Source organism: Vigna umbellata, chromosome 2 (genome assembly GCF_029865625.1).
Source record: "Vigna umbellata cultivar VRB3 chromosome 2, Vumbellata_1.0, whole genome shotgun sequence".
Classification (NCBI taxonomy): Eukaryota; Viridiplantae; Streptophyta; class Magnoliopsida; order Fabales; family Fabaceae; genus Vigna; species Vigna umbellata.
The window spans coordinates 29,630,649-29,642,541 of record NC_142166.1 but is presented as its reverse complement, the minus strand read 5'-3'; the positions used below and the strand labels follow the sequence as shown (position 1 = coordinate 29,642,541).

At 38.3% G+C, this 11,893-nt stretch overlaps 1 protein-coding gene across 1 annotated transcript; it reads left to right on the top strand.

The window, feature by feature from the left end:
* Positions 1–280: 280 nt before the first annotated feature.
* On the top strand, positions 281–3,323 carry LOC148203775 (uncharacterized). The gene is made up of 5 exons (XM_088107748.1): positions 281–1,442; positions 1,785–2,155; positions 2,217–2,393; positions 2,616–3,082; positions 3,179–3,323. Exons 1-5 carry the CDS (start codon positions 281–283, stop codon positions 3,321–3,323), a joined length of 2,322 nt encoding a protein of 773 aa, XP_087963874.1.
* Positions 3,324–11,893: the final 8,570 nt, after the last annotated feature.

The following is an 11,893-nucleotide window of genomic DNA, read 5'->3' as shown; positions in this document are numbered from 1 at the left end:
TTTTAAATGAAAGGCCGTTCGGCCATTTATTCAATCTGCTTACTGTATTACTAAACTGTTTTGCCATATTGATTAATGTGATTATTCTAAGTATATAGTTGATGACTGTATATTTCCGGGATGTTACATTATTGGTATCAGAGCAGTTTTGTTCTTCTAAGGACACTGTAGGTTATGAGTGCATTGCGTTTTTGCTGTGTGCTTATTATGTATTTGATGAGTTATTATTTTTAACTCTTGAACAATTCTAACGCTCGTTTTCTGATGAACCAGAGAACGAATGGCCCCTAGACTTCCTCCTCCACCACAGCCTAACGAGTCTGACGCTCCCAACAACAATAGGATGTTGGAGGCTGTAATCGAACGGTTGCATCAACAAAATACTACCCTTATGGAGCAGAACGCTGCTGCTCTACAGAGTTTGGAGGCCGCACGTATCAACTCTGAAGCCACGCAGAGGCAGCTAATGGAGATTATTGCTGCCACTAGAGGTACGCCTGGAGCGTCCTCTTCCAGCGCTGCCCAACCACATGCCGAGTGGAGTTTGGAGAGCTTTCTCCAACACCGTCCAGCCAAGTTCAGTGGGACGTGCCTTCCTGATGAGGCAGACCAATGGCTGCGTGATATGGAGAAAATTTACAACGCTAAGATGTGCCCAGATGAGAACCGCTTAGCATTCACAGAATACTTACTAACGGGAGAAGCGAGCCACTGGTGGGCGAGCGTGAGGGCCTTATTAACAGACGCTCACAGTCCTATTACTTGGGAAGTTTTCAGGAGCAAATTCTATGAAGAATACTTTCCAGATAGCGTCCGTTTCGCCAAAGAGGTGGAGTTTCTACAGTTGACACAAGGAGGGATGACCGTTTCTGAATATACGAACAAATTTAAGCACTTGGTTCGTTTTAATACCATGGCAACCAATGCGGAATGGCAGTGTAGGAAATTTGAGAATGGTTTGAGGAGCGATCTAAAGGTGTTAATCTCTAGCTTGTGTATCCGTTCATTTCCTGCATTGGTTGAAAGGGCAAAGATATTGGAGAAGAACATGGCTGAAGCTGAGCAGCGTAAGAAGCAACAGACATCCAGGGGACCGATATTGACAAGACCAAATATGACTCGGAATATTACTCCATATGCGCGTCCAGGACAGTCAAGGGGATCGCAAGCAGTGGTAGTTGCTGGACAGTCGGGACAATCAGGGGCAGTGAGATGTTTTCAATGTGGAGGACCCCATTACAAGTCAGCTTGTCCTCAATTGGTGGGAGTAAAATATTGCACTCGTTGTAGAAGACATGGTCACCTGGAGAACGAGTGTAATACGGGTGGACGTGCGGTGATGAGGCCACCCAACACAGGAAGAAATCAGACTAGGGGTGGTGGACGAGCCCAAGCTGTGGGACGTGTATATGCGATCACTGGTGCAGAAGCAGCGAGCTCAGGTACGCTCGTCACTGGCAATTGCTTGTTGTATGGAATGGATTGTTGTGTGTTGTTTGATTCGGGGGCGACACACTCCTTCATATCGAAGGCGTGCGTTGATAAGCTGGGATTAACCGAGAGTGAGATGCAGTTTGACTTGGTGGTATCAACACCAGCAGCTGGAGAGGTTAGGACGTCTACAATGTGTGTTAGATGTCCTATTGAGGTAGAAGGGCGTAGATATAAGGTGAACCTGATATGTTTGCCTCTCAAGGACTTAGAATTAATTCTGGGAATGGATTGGCTGAATACCAATCGCATTCTTATAGATTGTGGAGCTAAGAAGTTAATTTTTCCTGAAGAAGATGAGGAAGAGTTGGGAGTAACGCTCGGTCAGTGGAAAGAAGATATAATGGAAGGAGCCAGTTGCTTTTTGATCATGACTCACGCGGATAATGAATCTGAAGGTTCTGAACGAACGCATTCTAAGTGGAGAGAAGCACGTTCAGTAGTAGATGAATTTCTAGATGTTTTCCCTGATGAGGTGCCTGGATTGCCACCCGTTCGTGAAGTGGAGTTTACCATTGATCTGGTAACAACCGCAGCTCCCATATCCGTTCAACCATATAGAATGGCGCCTGCTGAATTGGTTGAGCTTAAAAAGCAAATTGAAGAATTGATGGACAAGAGGTTCATCCGTCCCAAGCGTGTCCCCTTGGGGAGCGCCAGTGTTGTTGGTAAAGAAGAAGGATGGCAGCTCTCGGCTTTGTATTGATTATCGTCAATTGAATAAGCTGACCATCAAGAACAAATACCCACTGCCTCGCATTGACGACTTGCTGGATCAATTGCATGGAGCGAGCGTTTTCTCCAAGATAGATTTGAGATCGGGCTATCACCAGATTCGTGTTAAGGAAGGAGACATCCAGAAGACAGCCTTCCGTTCACGTTACGGACACTATGAGTACGTGGTAATGCCGTTCGGTGTGACGAACGCTCCAGCAGTCTTCATGGACTACATGAACCGCATCTTCAGGCCATATTTAGACAAGTTTGTGGTGGTGTTCATTGATGATATTCTCATCTACTCCAAGAGCTGTGAAGAACATGAAGAGCACTTGAGATTGGTACTTGGAGTGTTGAGAGAAAAAGAGCTGTATGCTAAGTTGTCTAAATGTGAATTCTGGATGAAGGAGGTACAGTTCTTGGGTCATGTGGTGTCCGCGGGTGGAATCTCAGTTGATCCGGCTAAGGTACGAGCAGTTTTAGAATGGGAAAGCCCACGTTCGGTCACGGAAGTGAGGAGCTTTGTTGGATTGGCGGGTTACTACAGGCGTTTCATAGAAGGATTTTCTAAGATAGTAGGCCCGTTAACACAGCTGACCAGGAAGGATCATCCATTTGCCTGGACCGATAAGTGTGAATCCAGTTTCCAAGAGTTGAAGAATAAGTTGACGAACGCTCCAGTTCTAGTGATTCCTGACACTGCCAAACCATTTGAGGTTTACTGTGATGCATCTCACCAAGGTTTGGGGTGCGTTCTCATGCAAGAGAAGAAGGCAGTGGCGTATGCCTCTCGGCAGTTGAAGATACATGAGAGGAATTATCCAACCCATGATTTAGAACTGGCAGCAGTAGTCTTTGCCTTGAAGATTTGGAGGCATTACTTGTATGGATCCGTTTTCCAAGTCTTCAGTGATCATAAGAGTCTCAAGTATCTCTTTGATCAAAAAGAGTTGAATATGAGGCAAAGAAGGTGGCTGGAATTTCTTAAGGATTATGACTTTGAGTTGCTTTATCACCCTGGTAAAGCGAACGTTGTGGCGGATGCTCTAAGTAGGAAGGCGGTTCATGTCTCGGCAATGATGGTTAAAGAGCTAAGTTTGGTGGAGNCCATTTAAGCACAATTATCCCATCAAAAATTTGAATTTTAAAGCATAAATGTGGGCATAAATATGCACTCATCACACCCCACACTTATCCTTTTGCACTTCTGGGCAAAATTGATTAATTCCAAGACTCTGTTCTGAGTGATTTTATTCCATATTTACATTTGGATCAAAAGAATGAACAACACCGAACATAGATCAATCACTTAGGTATTACTTTGTCATGGACATGCAAATGAAATCACTCTATTCTTCACACATGAGTTAACCTTTTGAATTCCCAAGAAAATCAAATATGAAAGATAACACTCAAGTCAAAATGTATCTATTTCTTCCCAACTCTCTTAAGTGTTTTTGGCTTGTGTTTACACTCAAAATACCCATGTAAGTAGACACCATTGATATTTAGCAAGACTCTAACATTCACACACTTTAGTAAACATGCAATTATTGATCATGAGGGCTTTTTAAGGTTTTATTGAGGCCAAGGCAAAGGTAGGGAATTTTCCTGGAATTTCTGAGTTTTTGAAATTGATATAGAAAGAGTAATGACATTTGATTTCAAAAACAACTCTATTTCTTGCTCTTTTAAGGAAGATTTTTTTTTCTTCTTTTAAAACTTCAACTTTTCATCTTCCTTTTTACCCTTTTTATTCTTTTGTGGGTGAGGTACTCACCTACACACTTATTCATCACTTTACTTCTAACAGAATCCATTACTCCTTCTTCTTTCCTAAGGTAAGGAACATATGATTTTTCTTCTTTTCTCATTTGACAATGACTGGGAACAAGAAAAATAGGCTTAAGGCTCAAAGAGGGTTCCATTGGATTAATGTTAGGACAAGTTTATTTGGCCAAGTAGCTAAAACAAGAAATGCCTCAATCATATCAAATCATGCATATTCACCTCAGTTGCACAACATAGAATCAAGCTAACTATTACAGTATCAACGAAACATAGACAAATCACACAAGAAAAATAGGTATGACACATGGTGGTCCATCCTTATCCTTAGGCTCAAAATTCACATGATTCAAATTTCTTTCACAAAAGATTTTAATTAAGAAATTCTTAAGTCAACTCAATCAGCAAATCATAGAAGCAATCCACTCATATCAACATGACTCATTTTTTTTCTTGAATTCATGATCATTCCAGTTACTGATTCAAACTCTCAAATCCAATGCAAATATTTATTTAAAAAAAAACAAAATAGGGAACAAAATTAATTGTTTCCCCACACCCCCACACTTAAACTATGCATTATCCTCAATGTATGCCTTATATATAAAATGCAACTAAAAAGTATGAGGGAACTTACCTCCTTCATGGTGGAAGGAATGCTAGTAGGACTTCATTGGAAAAGTCATCCTGGATAGGAATGTTATCTTTTCCCTTTTCAATCCTACTAAGATGGTCAACTACTAAATTATGTGACCCACTTCTGTCTTGAATAGGAGTCAACTTGTCCTTCTTGTTCTTGACCATTGTGATTCCATATTTCTTGGAAACCACATGTATAGGGCCCACCAAAGTGCTGTCAGAATTTGAATATATAAGATCTTTTTGTAGCAACTTGGTGTCCTTCTTCTTTACAACCCCCATCAGTTGAGGATTTAGTCTTCCTTGAGGTTGTCTCACTGGTTTAGCATCCTTCTCCAAAACGGGTGGCTGTACCACAAATGGCAACATCTTACTGCCTAAGGTATTCTCAGCCACCTCAACATCACACTCGGACGCCATAGAGGTATCATCTATTAATACCGCGTCCTCAATATCACCTGCTTTACAGTTTCCTTTTTCGTCCAAAATTAGGGATGACATATTTGGAAAAGAAAAATTGTTTACAACATCACTTGATAAGTCAATACAAAACAAAGAATGATCTTTAATCGGGTTCTTCCCAGCTTCCAACACGTTGAACTGCACCTTCTCGTCTCCTATCTCCATTGTCAATGATCCTGCATGCACATCTATCTTGGTTCGTGCTGTCATCATGAAGGGTCTTCCCAAGATAATAGTTGTTGGACTGATTCCTTCATCATCCTTCATGTCCAAGATATAAAAATCTGCAGGAAAAATTAATTTGTCTACTTGGACAAGGACGTCCTCAAGCACACTTGTAGGGTTAACTGTGCTACGGTTGGCCAGTTGAATGACCACACCAGTAGTCTTAAGAGGTCCCAGAGATAGAGAAGTAAACACTGATAAAGGCATTACATTTATGGAAGCCCCTAAATCTAGCATGGCATTGTCAAACTTTGAATTTCCAATAACACATAGAACAGAAAAAATACCTGGATCTTTGCATTTTTGCGGTATTTCAATATGCTTCTTAATCAAGCTTGACACATTCCTTCCCAAATTCACAACCTCATTATCCCTAAAACGCCTTCTATTTGTACAAATTTCTTTCAAAAACTTGGCGTATTTAGGGATTTGTTGAACAACATCTAGCAAGGGAATATTGAACTCCACCTTTTTGAAAGTATTTAAGATCTCTTGATCTAATTCCTCCATTTTTTTGTTTCTCGGCTTCAACCGATTTGGATATGGAGGAGGTGGAGAATAAGATGAAGAAGAATTTTTAGAAGAAGAGTTAGAAGATACTAACCTGGATTTATCAGTGGTAGTCTCAGGTGATGGTTCACTCGGTCCTCCATTGTCATCAATTTGCGCTCCTTCTCTCGCCTTATCTTCATCCTCTTGGGCTCCTTCAGGGCTTTCTACTTACTTACCCGTTCTCAAAGTAATAGCACTTACATTTTGCGGGTTGATCACTATTTGTGCAGGCAGTTTGTTTGATTCCTTAGCCTCTAATTTTTCCACCCTCTGAGTCAAATCTACAATTGATTTATTGATTTCTGAATTTTGCTCAAGTATTGTTTTCATGAAATCTTGTATTGGCATTTCAGGTTGAGATTGCTGCCTTTGTTGAGGTGGAACATAAGGTTGCATGTTCTGTTGATACCTATTGGAGGATGAGTCATGATAATTCTGGTATCTATTTCCTCCAATCATGTTTGCAGCAAAAACTTGAGATGGATTTTCCACAGTGGTTTCCACCAAGCTAGGACATTCATCAGTATAATGGTCAGTTGAAATGCAAATTCCACACTTCTTAGCAATTTGTGGAGTTGAGGTTTTGAACAAGCTTGCAATGTGATCGACTTTGCTTTCTAGCTTATTTAATCTTTCATCTATCTTCTTCCAATCAACTGCACCATTTTCAATTTCATGCACTCCCTTCAGCAAAGTCACTGAATTTTCTCTTGTGCCATACTATTGATTGCCTACTGCCTTTCGTTCTATTAGATCTATACCATCTTGTGGTGACCTGTCTAAGAAAGATCCTCCGCTTGCAGCATCTGCCCATGACCTATCAGTAGGACTTAAGCCTTCATAAAAGCTTAGAATAAAATCTTCCATTTGGAGTTGAGAGCATGAAGAGCATAGTTTCTTGAATCTTTCCCAATATTCACTAAGATTCTCTCTATCTCTTTGTCTTATATCTTGAATTTCTCTGCGGATAGCTGATAATCTAGATGCAGGAAAATACTTCTCAAGAAATTTGTAATACGTGCAGAGAGATAATTGATGACAAATTTATGAACACCGAAAAACGGTGCCACAAACTTGTTTAACAATCGGCAAGTGTGACCGAATCGTATCAAGTAATAAACTCGGTAAGACCAAGTATCGTTCTCCCAAAGGACTCACGACCTAGTTTAGCTATATGATTTGTTGATTATTTAAGACTTAAGAACAAATTGATTGTAGGTTTTAATGCAAGAGACAGTAATTAAATATGTATGCATGAATTTGATCAATGGAGAAAAACATAATACAAACACTTCAATGAATTAGATGGATGAGTATGTTGTTGGGGTTATCAATTTCATCTTATCCACTCTCATATACTTTTAGGAATTCATCATTCTTATCATCAATGCTAATGCCACTCTCTAAATCACCTTGCAAGAAGGCCTATCCTTAATTACGAGTTCATACAATTCCTAACATTCTTAGTAATTAGTTCTGAAGTGCAGGAGCTTAAAGGCAACCAATATGCTATTGGGAGAAATTCCCCAGATCTAGACTTCCCCATACGTTCCCGTATCGACAAAATGAATAATCATGGCAATGAATGAGTTAAACAAAGCAAGCAATAAGCAAAGAGGAAAAACCCTAACTAAAGATGAAATAAAGCATATATCTCAATATAAGACATTAAAACAAATTCCACATATGAGAGTTTCACAAGACTACATTGATTCCCCAACAACAATACAAGGTTTAGTTCACCATATTCATGGTGAAACTAGATGAACAATAATGAAAGAATGAAAGATAGAACCCTAGAAAGAGGAGGAGATAGCCTGAGCATCCAAGATCTTCCTTCAAGGGGTGGAAAAGAGAGTGTTTGCTTCGTCTCTACCAAAGATACAAACCCTAGGACGTCCTAAAGCTTATATACTATTCTAAAATTACAGAAAATTAGGCCCAAGCCCAAAATAGTGTCGCTCAGTGGTAAACTACCGCTCAGCGGTAAGTGTGTGAGTTGGTTTTCTCCCCTCAGCGGCCTTTTCACCCCTCAGCGAAGCTAACGTGACTGCCTGAGTGCCGCTCAGCGGTAAACTGCCACTGAGCGACAGTTGCGGCTTCTCCTTTTGCACTTTTTTATGTCTTCTCTGATTCCATCTCTATCCTTCTTCACTTCTTTCACCAAATTCACCTTAAAACCTGCATAAAAACACTGAAATCAAGCATAAACCTGTTCAGCTCTCTTATTTATGAAAATATAACCAAAAGCATGATTTCAAGCTAGTTTCTAAGTGTTAAAGGTTGCTTTTAGTATCAATTTTAAGCATGAAAATAACAGTTTTTCAACTGTTATCACAACCCCAAACTTAGAACTTTGCTTGTCCTTAAGCAAACAAGATGTAACTCAATCTTCTACCAATCTGTATAATGGTTCACTCATTCAAAAATCTTCTTTTCAAGATAAGTAAAGACTTCAATCAAACTCATGACAAAGATTTTAATCAAGACGTACACATGCTTTGGTGTTCACAAAGTCAATTAATATCCAAGAAATGCTATTTTTCAGGAATGATCAATCAACTAAACATGGATGTTTATGTGCTCAATGAATATTTCCTCACTAGGTAAAGTGTTTCACTCAAACACAAGTGTATAAGAGGTAATCACTCATTCACTCTACTATCACAATGTCACATAAATTGTCTTTGCCTTTCATTTAACCACAATCAAATAAATTCACAAGTATGCATCATCACAAGGACTTTTTTAATGGCTTATAATGTGGCTGGGCTAGCAAGAAAATTGGTTTTTCTGGATCACAAAACCCTTGAGTTAAGAGAATCATATCAACACAATCATTCTTATTTATTCCCAACTTTCTTTTGCATTGAGCTTTGCTTTTTCTTTTCTTTTCTTTTCTTTTCCTTTTTCTTTTCACATTCTTAGTTCTTAACTCTTAGCTCAATGCTTTCAATTTCCCTTTCTATTTTCCAACAACTCTAAACTTGAACATTTGTCAATACCACAAAATATTTTCTACTTAACTCAAGGTAAAGCTTTTCAACAAGGGTTTTCAAATCATATTCAAGGCTAAGGGTTCAAAGGATATAACACAAAGTGTTCTCTTTTAGTGGCTAATCATGAAATTGGCTAATATAAGGGTTACCAACAAATGGCCTTGATCATATGATGCAAACAAGCAAGTAATTCAATGATAGAAAACTTGGGCAAAGTCATTCATGCTTCCAAAGGAATAGCATTCATTCACACAAACTCTGGAGCTCAAAACCTCACATATATGCTCATTCACATTTGACATAAACATCCTGCTTAATATCACAATCACAATCACAATATCATGCATTTGTTCACAATGCTTGTGAATCACCTGTATATGCATACAATGTGCACATTCTCAACATCAATCTATATCAAAGCATCATCAAGCATTACTTATCAAACAACAATCATAAGCAAACCATCACAACAGACAAAATTTCCAATTGAGTACATAAAATCCTATTCTAAAAACAAAAGTGATTGATAAAACAAATCCTGCTCTAGTGCTTTGAAAAACTCATCCCCATCAATGATGCTCTCTCCCAACCCCAAACTTAGATGGAAAACTAGTGAGAAAGTGAGTGGAAGGGAGATTTTTTAAAGAGGAATGAAGGGAAAAAAAAAGTAGAGAACCTTTCGAAAAGTGTTTAGGAGTGTGTGTCGAGAATAATCTTAAAATAGAGGCCAAAGCGTGACTTAGGGTATAAAAATACCCTAATGGGCTCGGGTTCCGCTAAGGGGCAACCTAAACCCATTTTACGACACTACCGCTCAGTGGCACTTTCGTGTTGTGCTTTTCTTCTTCCTAGCTTAACCTAGGTGCCTCCTACTCATGCCCCTCACTTGCTCCCTGTAATTAAGTTCTCAAATCACTCAAACATTCAATCCCAATCATGCAACTAAAGCAGAATCAAAACAAACAATACAGATAAAATCAATCAACTGGGTTGCCTCCCAGGTAGCGCTTGTTTAACGTCACGAGCCTGACCCAAAATCCTTCAGCACCCTTCAGTAGATGCAAATCTTTCTTACCAACACCCATCAGTAGGTGTATACAAACATAGTATCCTTCAGTAGATACTCTTCCGCCTAACATCCATCAGTAGATGTAAACCCTGTAACAAACTTATAACAAAAACAAAAATTCCCAAAAGTTCAAAATTACATCACCAAATCAAAAATTAAAAGTTCTTAAATCACTAGGTTGCCTCCCAGCAAGTGCTCTTTTAACGTCACTAGCTTGACCCAATAAAGCTCATGTTCCATCTTCTTTTTCTTCTTTCTACTGAACTTCTTCAGAAATTTGATCAAGCCAGGAACCTGTTGCAGTGTCTCAATCATAGGAACTTTAATGTCCAATTTCTTGAAGATTTGCATAAAGCGCTCAAATTTCTTCTTCCTATGATACTTCTTTGGATGAGGAAGAGGTCTTTCATATGATTCTCTCTTTTTTTCTCTCGTCCTCTTTTTCTTTTCTCTCACTTTCTTTTGGCTCTTTTTCTTTTCTCTTATTGTTTTCTTCCCTTCTCTTCTTCTTCTCAACTTCTTTATTTTCACACAAATTTTCTTTCTCTCTTCTATCTCAACCACTTCTCTTTCTTTTTCTTCATCTTTTTCTTTCTCACTCAACTCTTCTTTTTCTTTTTCTTTCTCACTCAACTCTTCTTTTTCTTTTCTCTCTATCTTTTCCTCATCTCTCCCTATTTTTTTCTCATCAAAAATCTTGTCACTTTCAGTGATAATGGCTTGACCTTCCTCCTTAGGGTTAACTTCAGTATTAACCTTAACGTTCAATCTCTGACTAATGTAACGAAGGTGCATCTCCATCCTTTTGAATGATGCTTCAATGTTTTTCTGAGTGGAGCTGGACACCTACAAAAACTGTTGAAGTGCGTCCTCCAATGCTGGCATTCTTGCCAATAGAGAGGGTTGTTGCTGCCATTGTTGTGGTGGCGGCCTATCAAATTCTTCGACAGCTTGAGTGCTTTTGTGATGACAATTAGATATCGGTATGTACTGTTGAAGTGCGTCTCCAACGTTATCCTTCTTCCCGATAGAGAGGGTTTTTGCTGCCATTGTTGTGGTGGTCGGTTCTTAAATTGTTCGACAGCTTGCCAAAATTGACTTTTATTCATGCTTGAGTGAGGTTCCCACCAATGGTTGAAATTCCCTTAGTAGAATTGAGTGCCCATATAGTTAAATTCTTGACCGAACTGCATCCTGCAGACATTAGGCACAAAACCCTAAAAACAATTGTTAGCACAAAAAGATAGAGAAGATATAAAATCAGAGATAAAAATAAAAAAACAAAAAAAATAAAGAGAAAAAAAAATAAAAATAAAAACAGAAAAATAAAATAAAAATAAAAACAAAAAATAAAATAAAATAAAATAAAATAAAAAGAGAAAATAAAATAAAATAAAAAGAGAAAATAAAATAAAATAAAATAAAATAAAATAAAATAAAATAAAAACAGACAAAATAAAAAACAAAAATTCAAATTTCAAAATTCAAAATTCAAAAACAAGTCAAAGATAATCAATAATCATACAAATAAACTAGTTAAACCACGAGTCCCCGGCAACGGCGCCAAAAACTTGATGACAAATTTATGAACACCGAAAAACGGCACCACAAACTTGTTTAACAATCGGCAAGTGTGACCGAATCGTATCAAGTAATAAACTCGGTAAGACCAAGTATCGTTCTCCCAAAGGACTCACGACCTAGTTTAGCTATATGATTTGTTGATTATTTAAGACTTAAGAACAAATTGATTGTAGGTTTTAATGCAAGAGACAGTAATTAAATATGTATGCATGAATTTGATCAATGGAGAAAAACAGAATACAAACACTTCAATTAATTAGATGGATGAGTATGTTGTTGGGGTTATAAATTTCATCTTATCCACTCTCATATACTTTTAGGAATTCATCATTCTTATCATCAATGCTAATGCCACTCTCTAAATCAC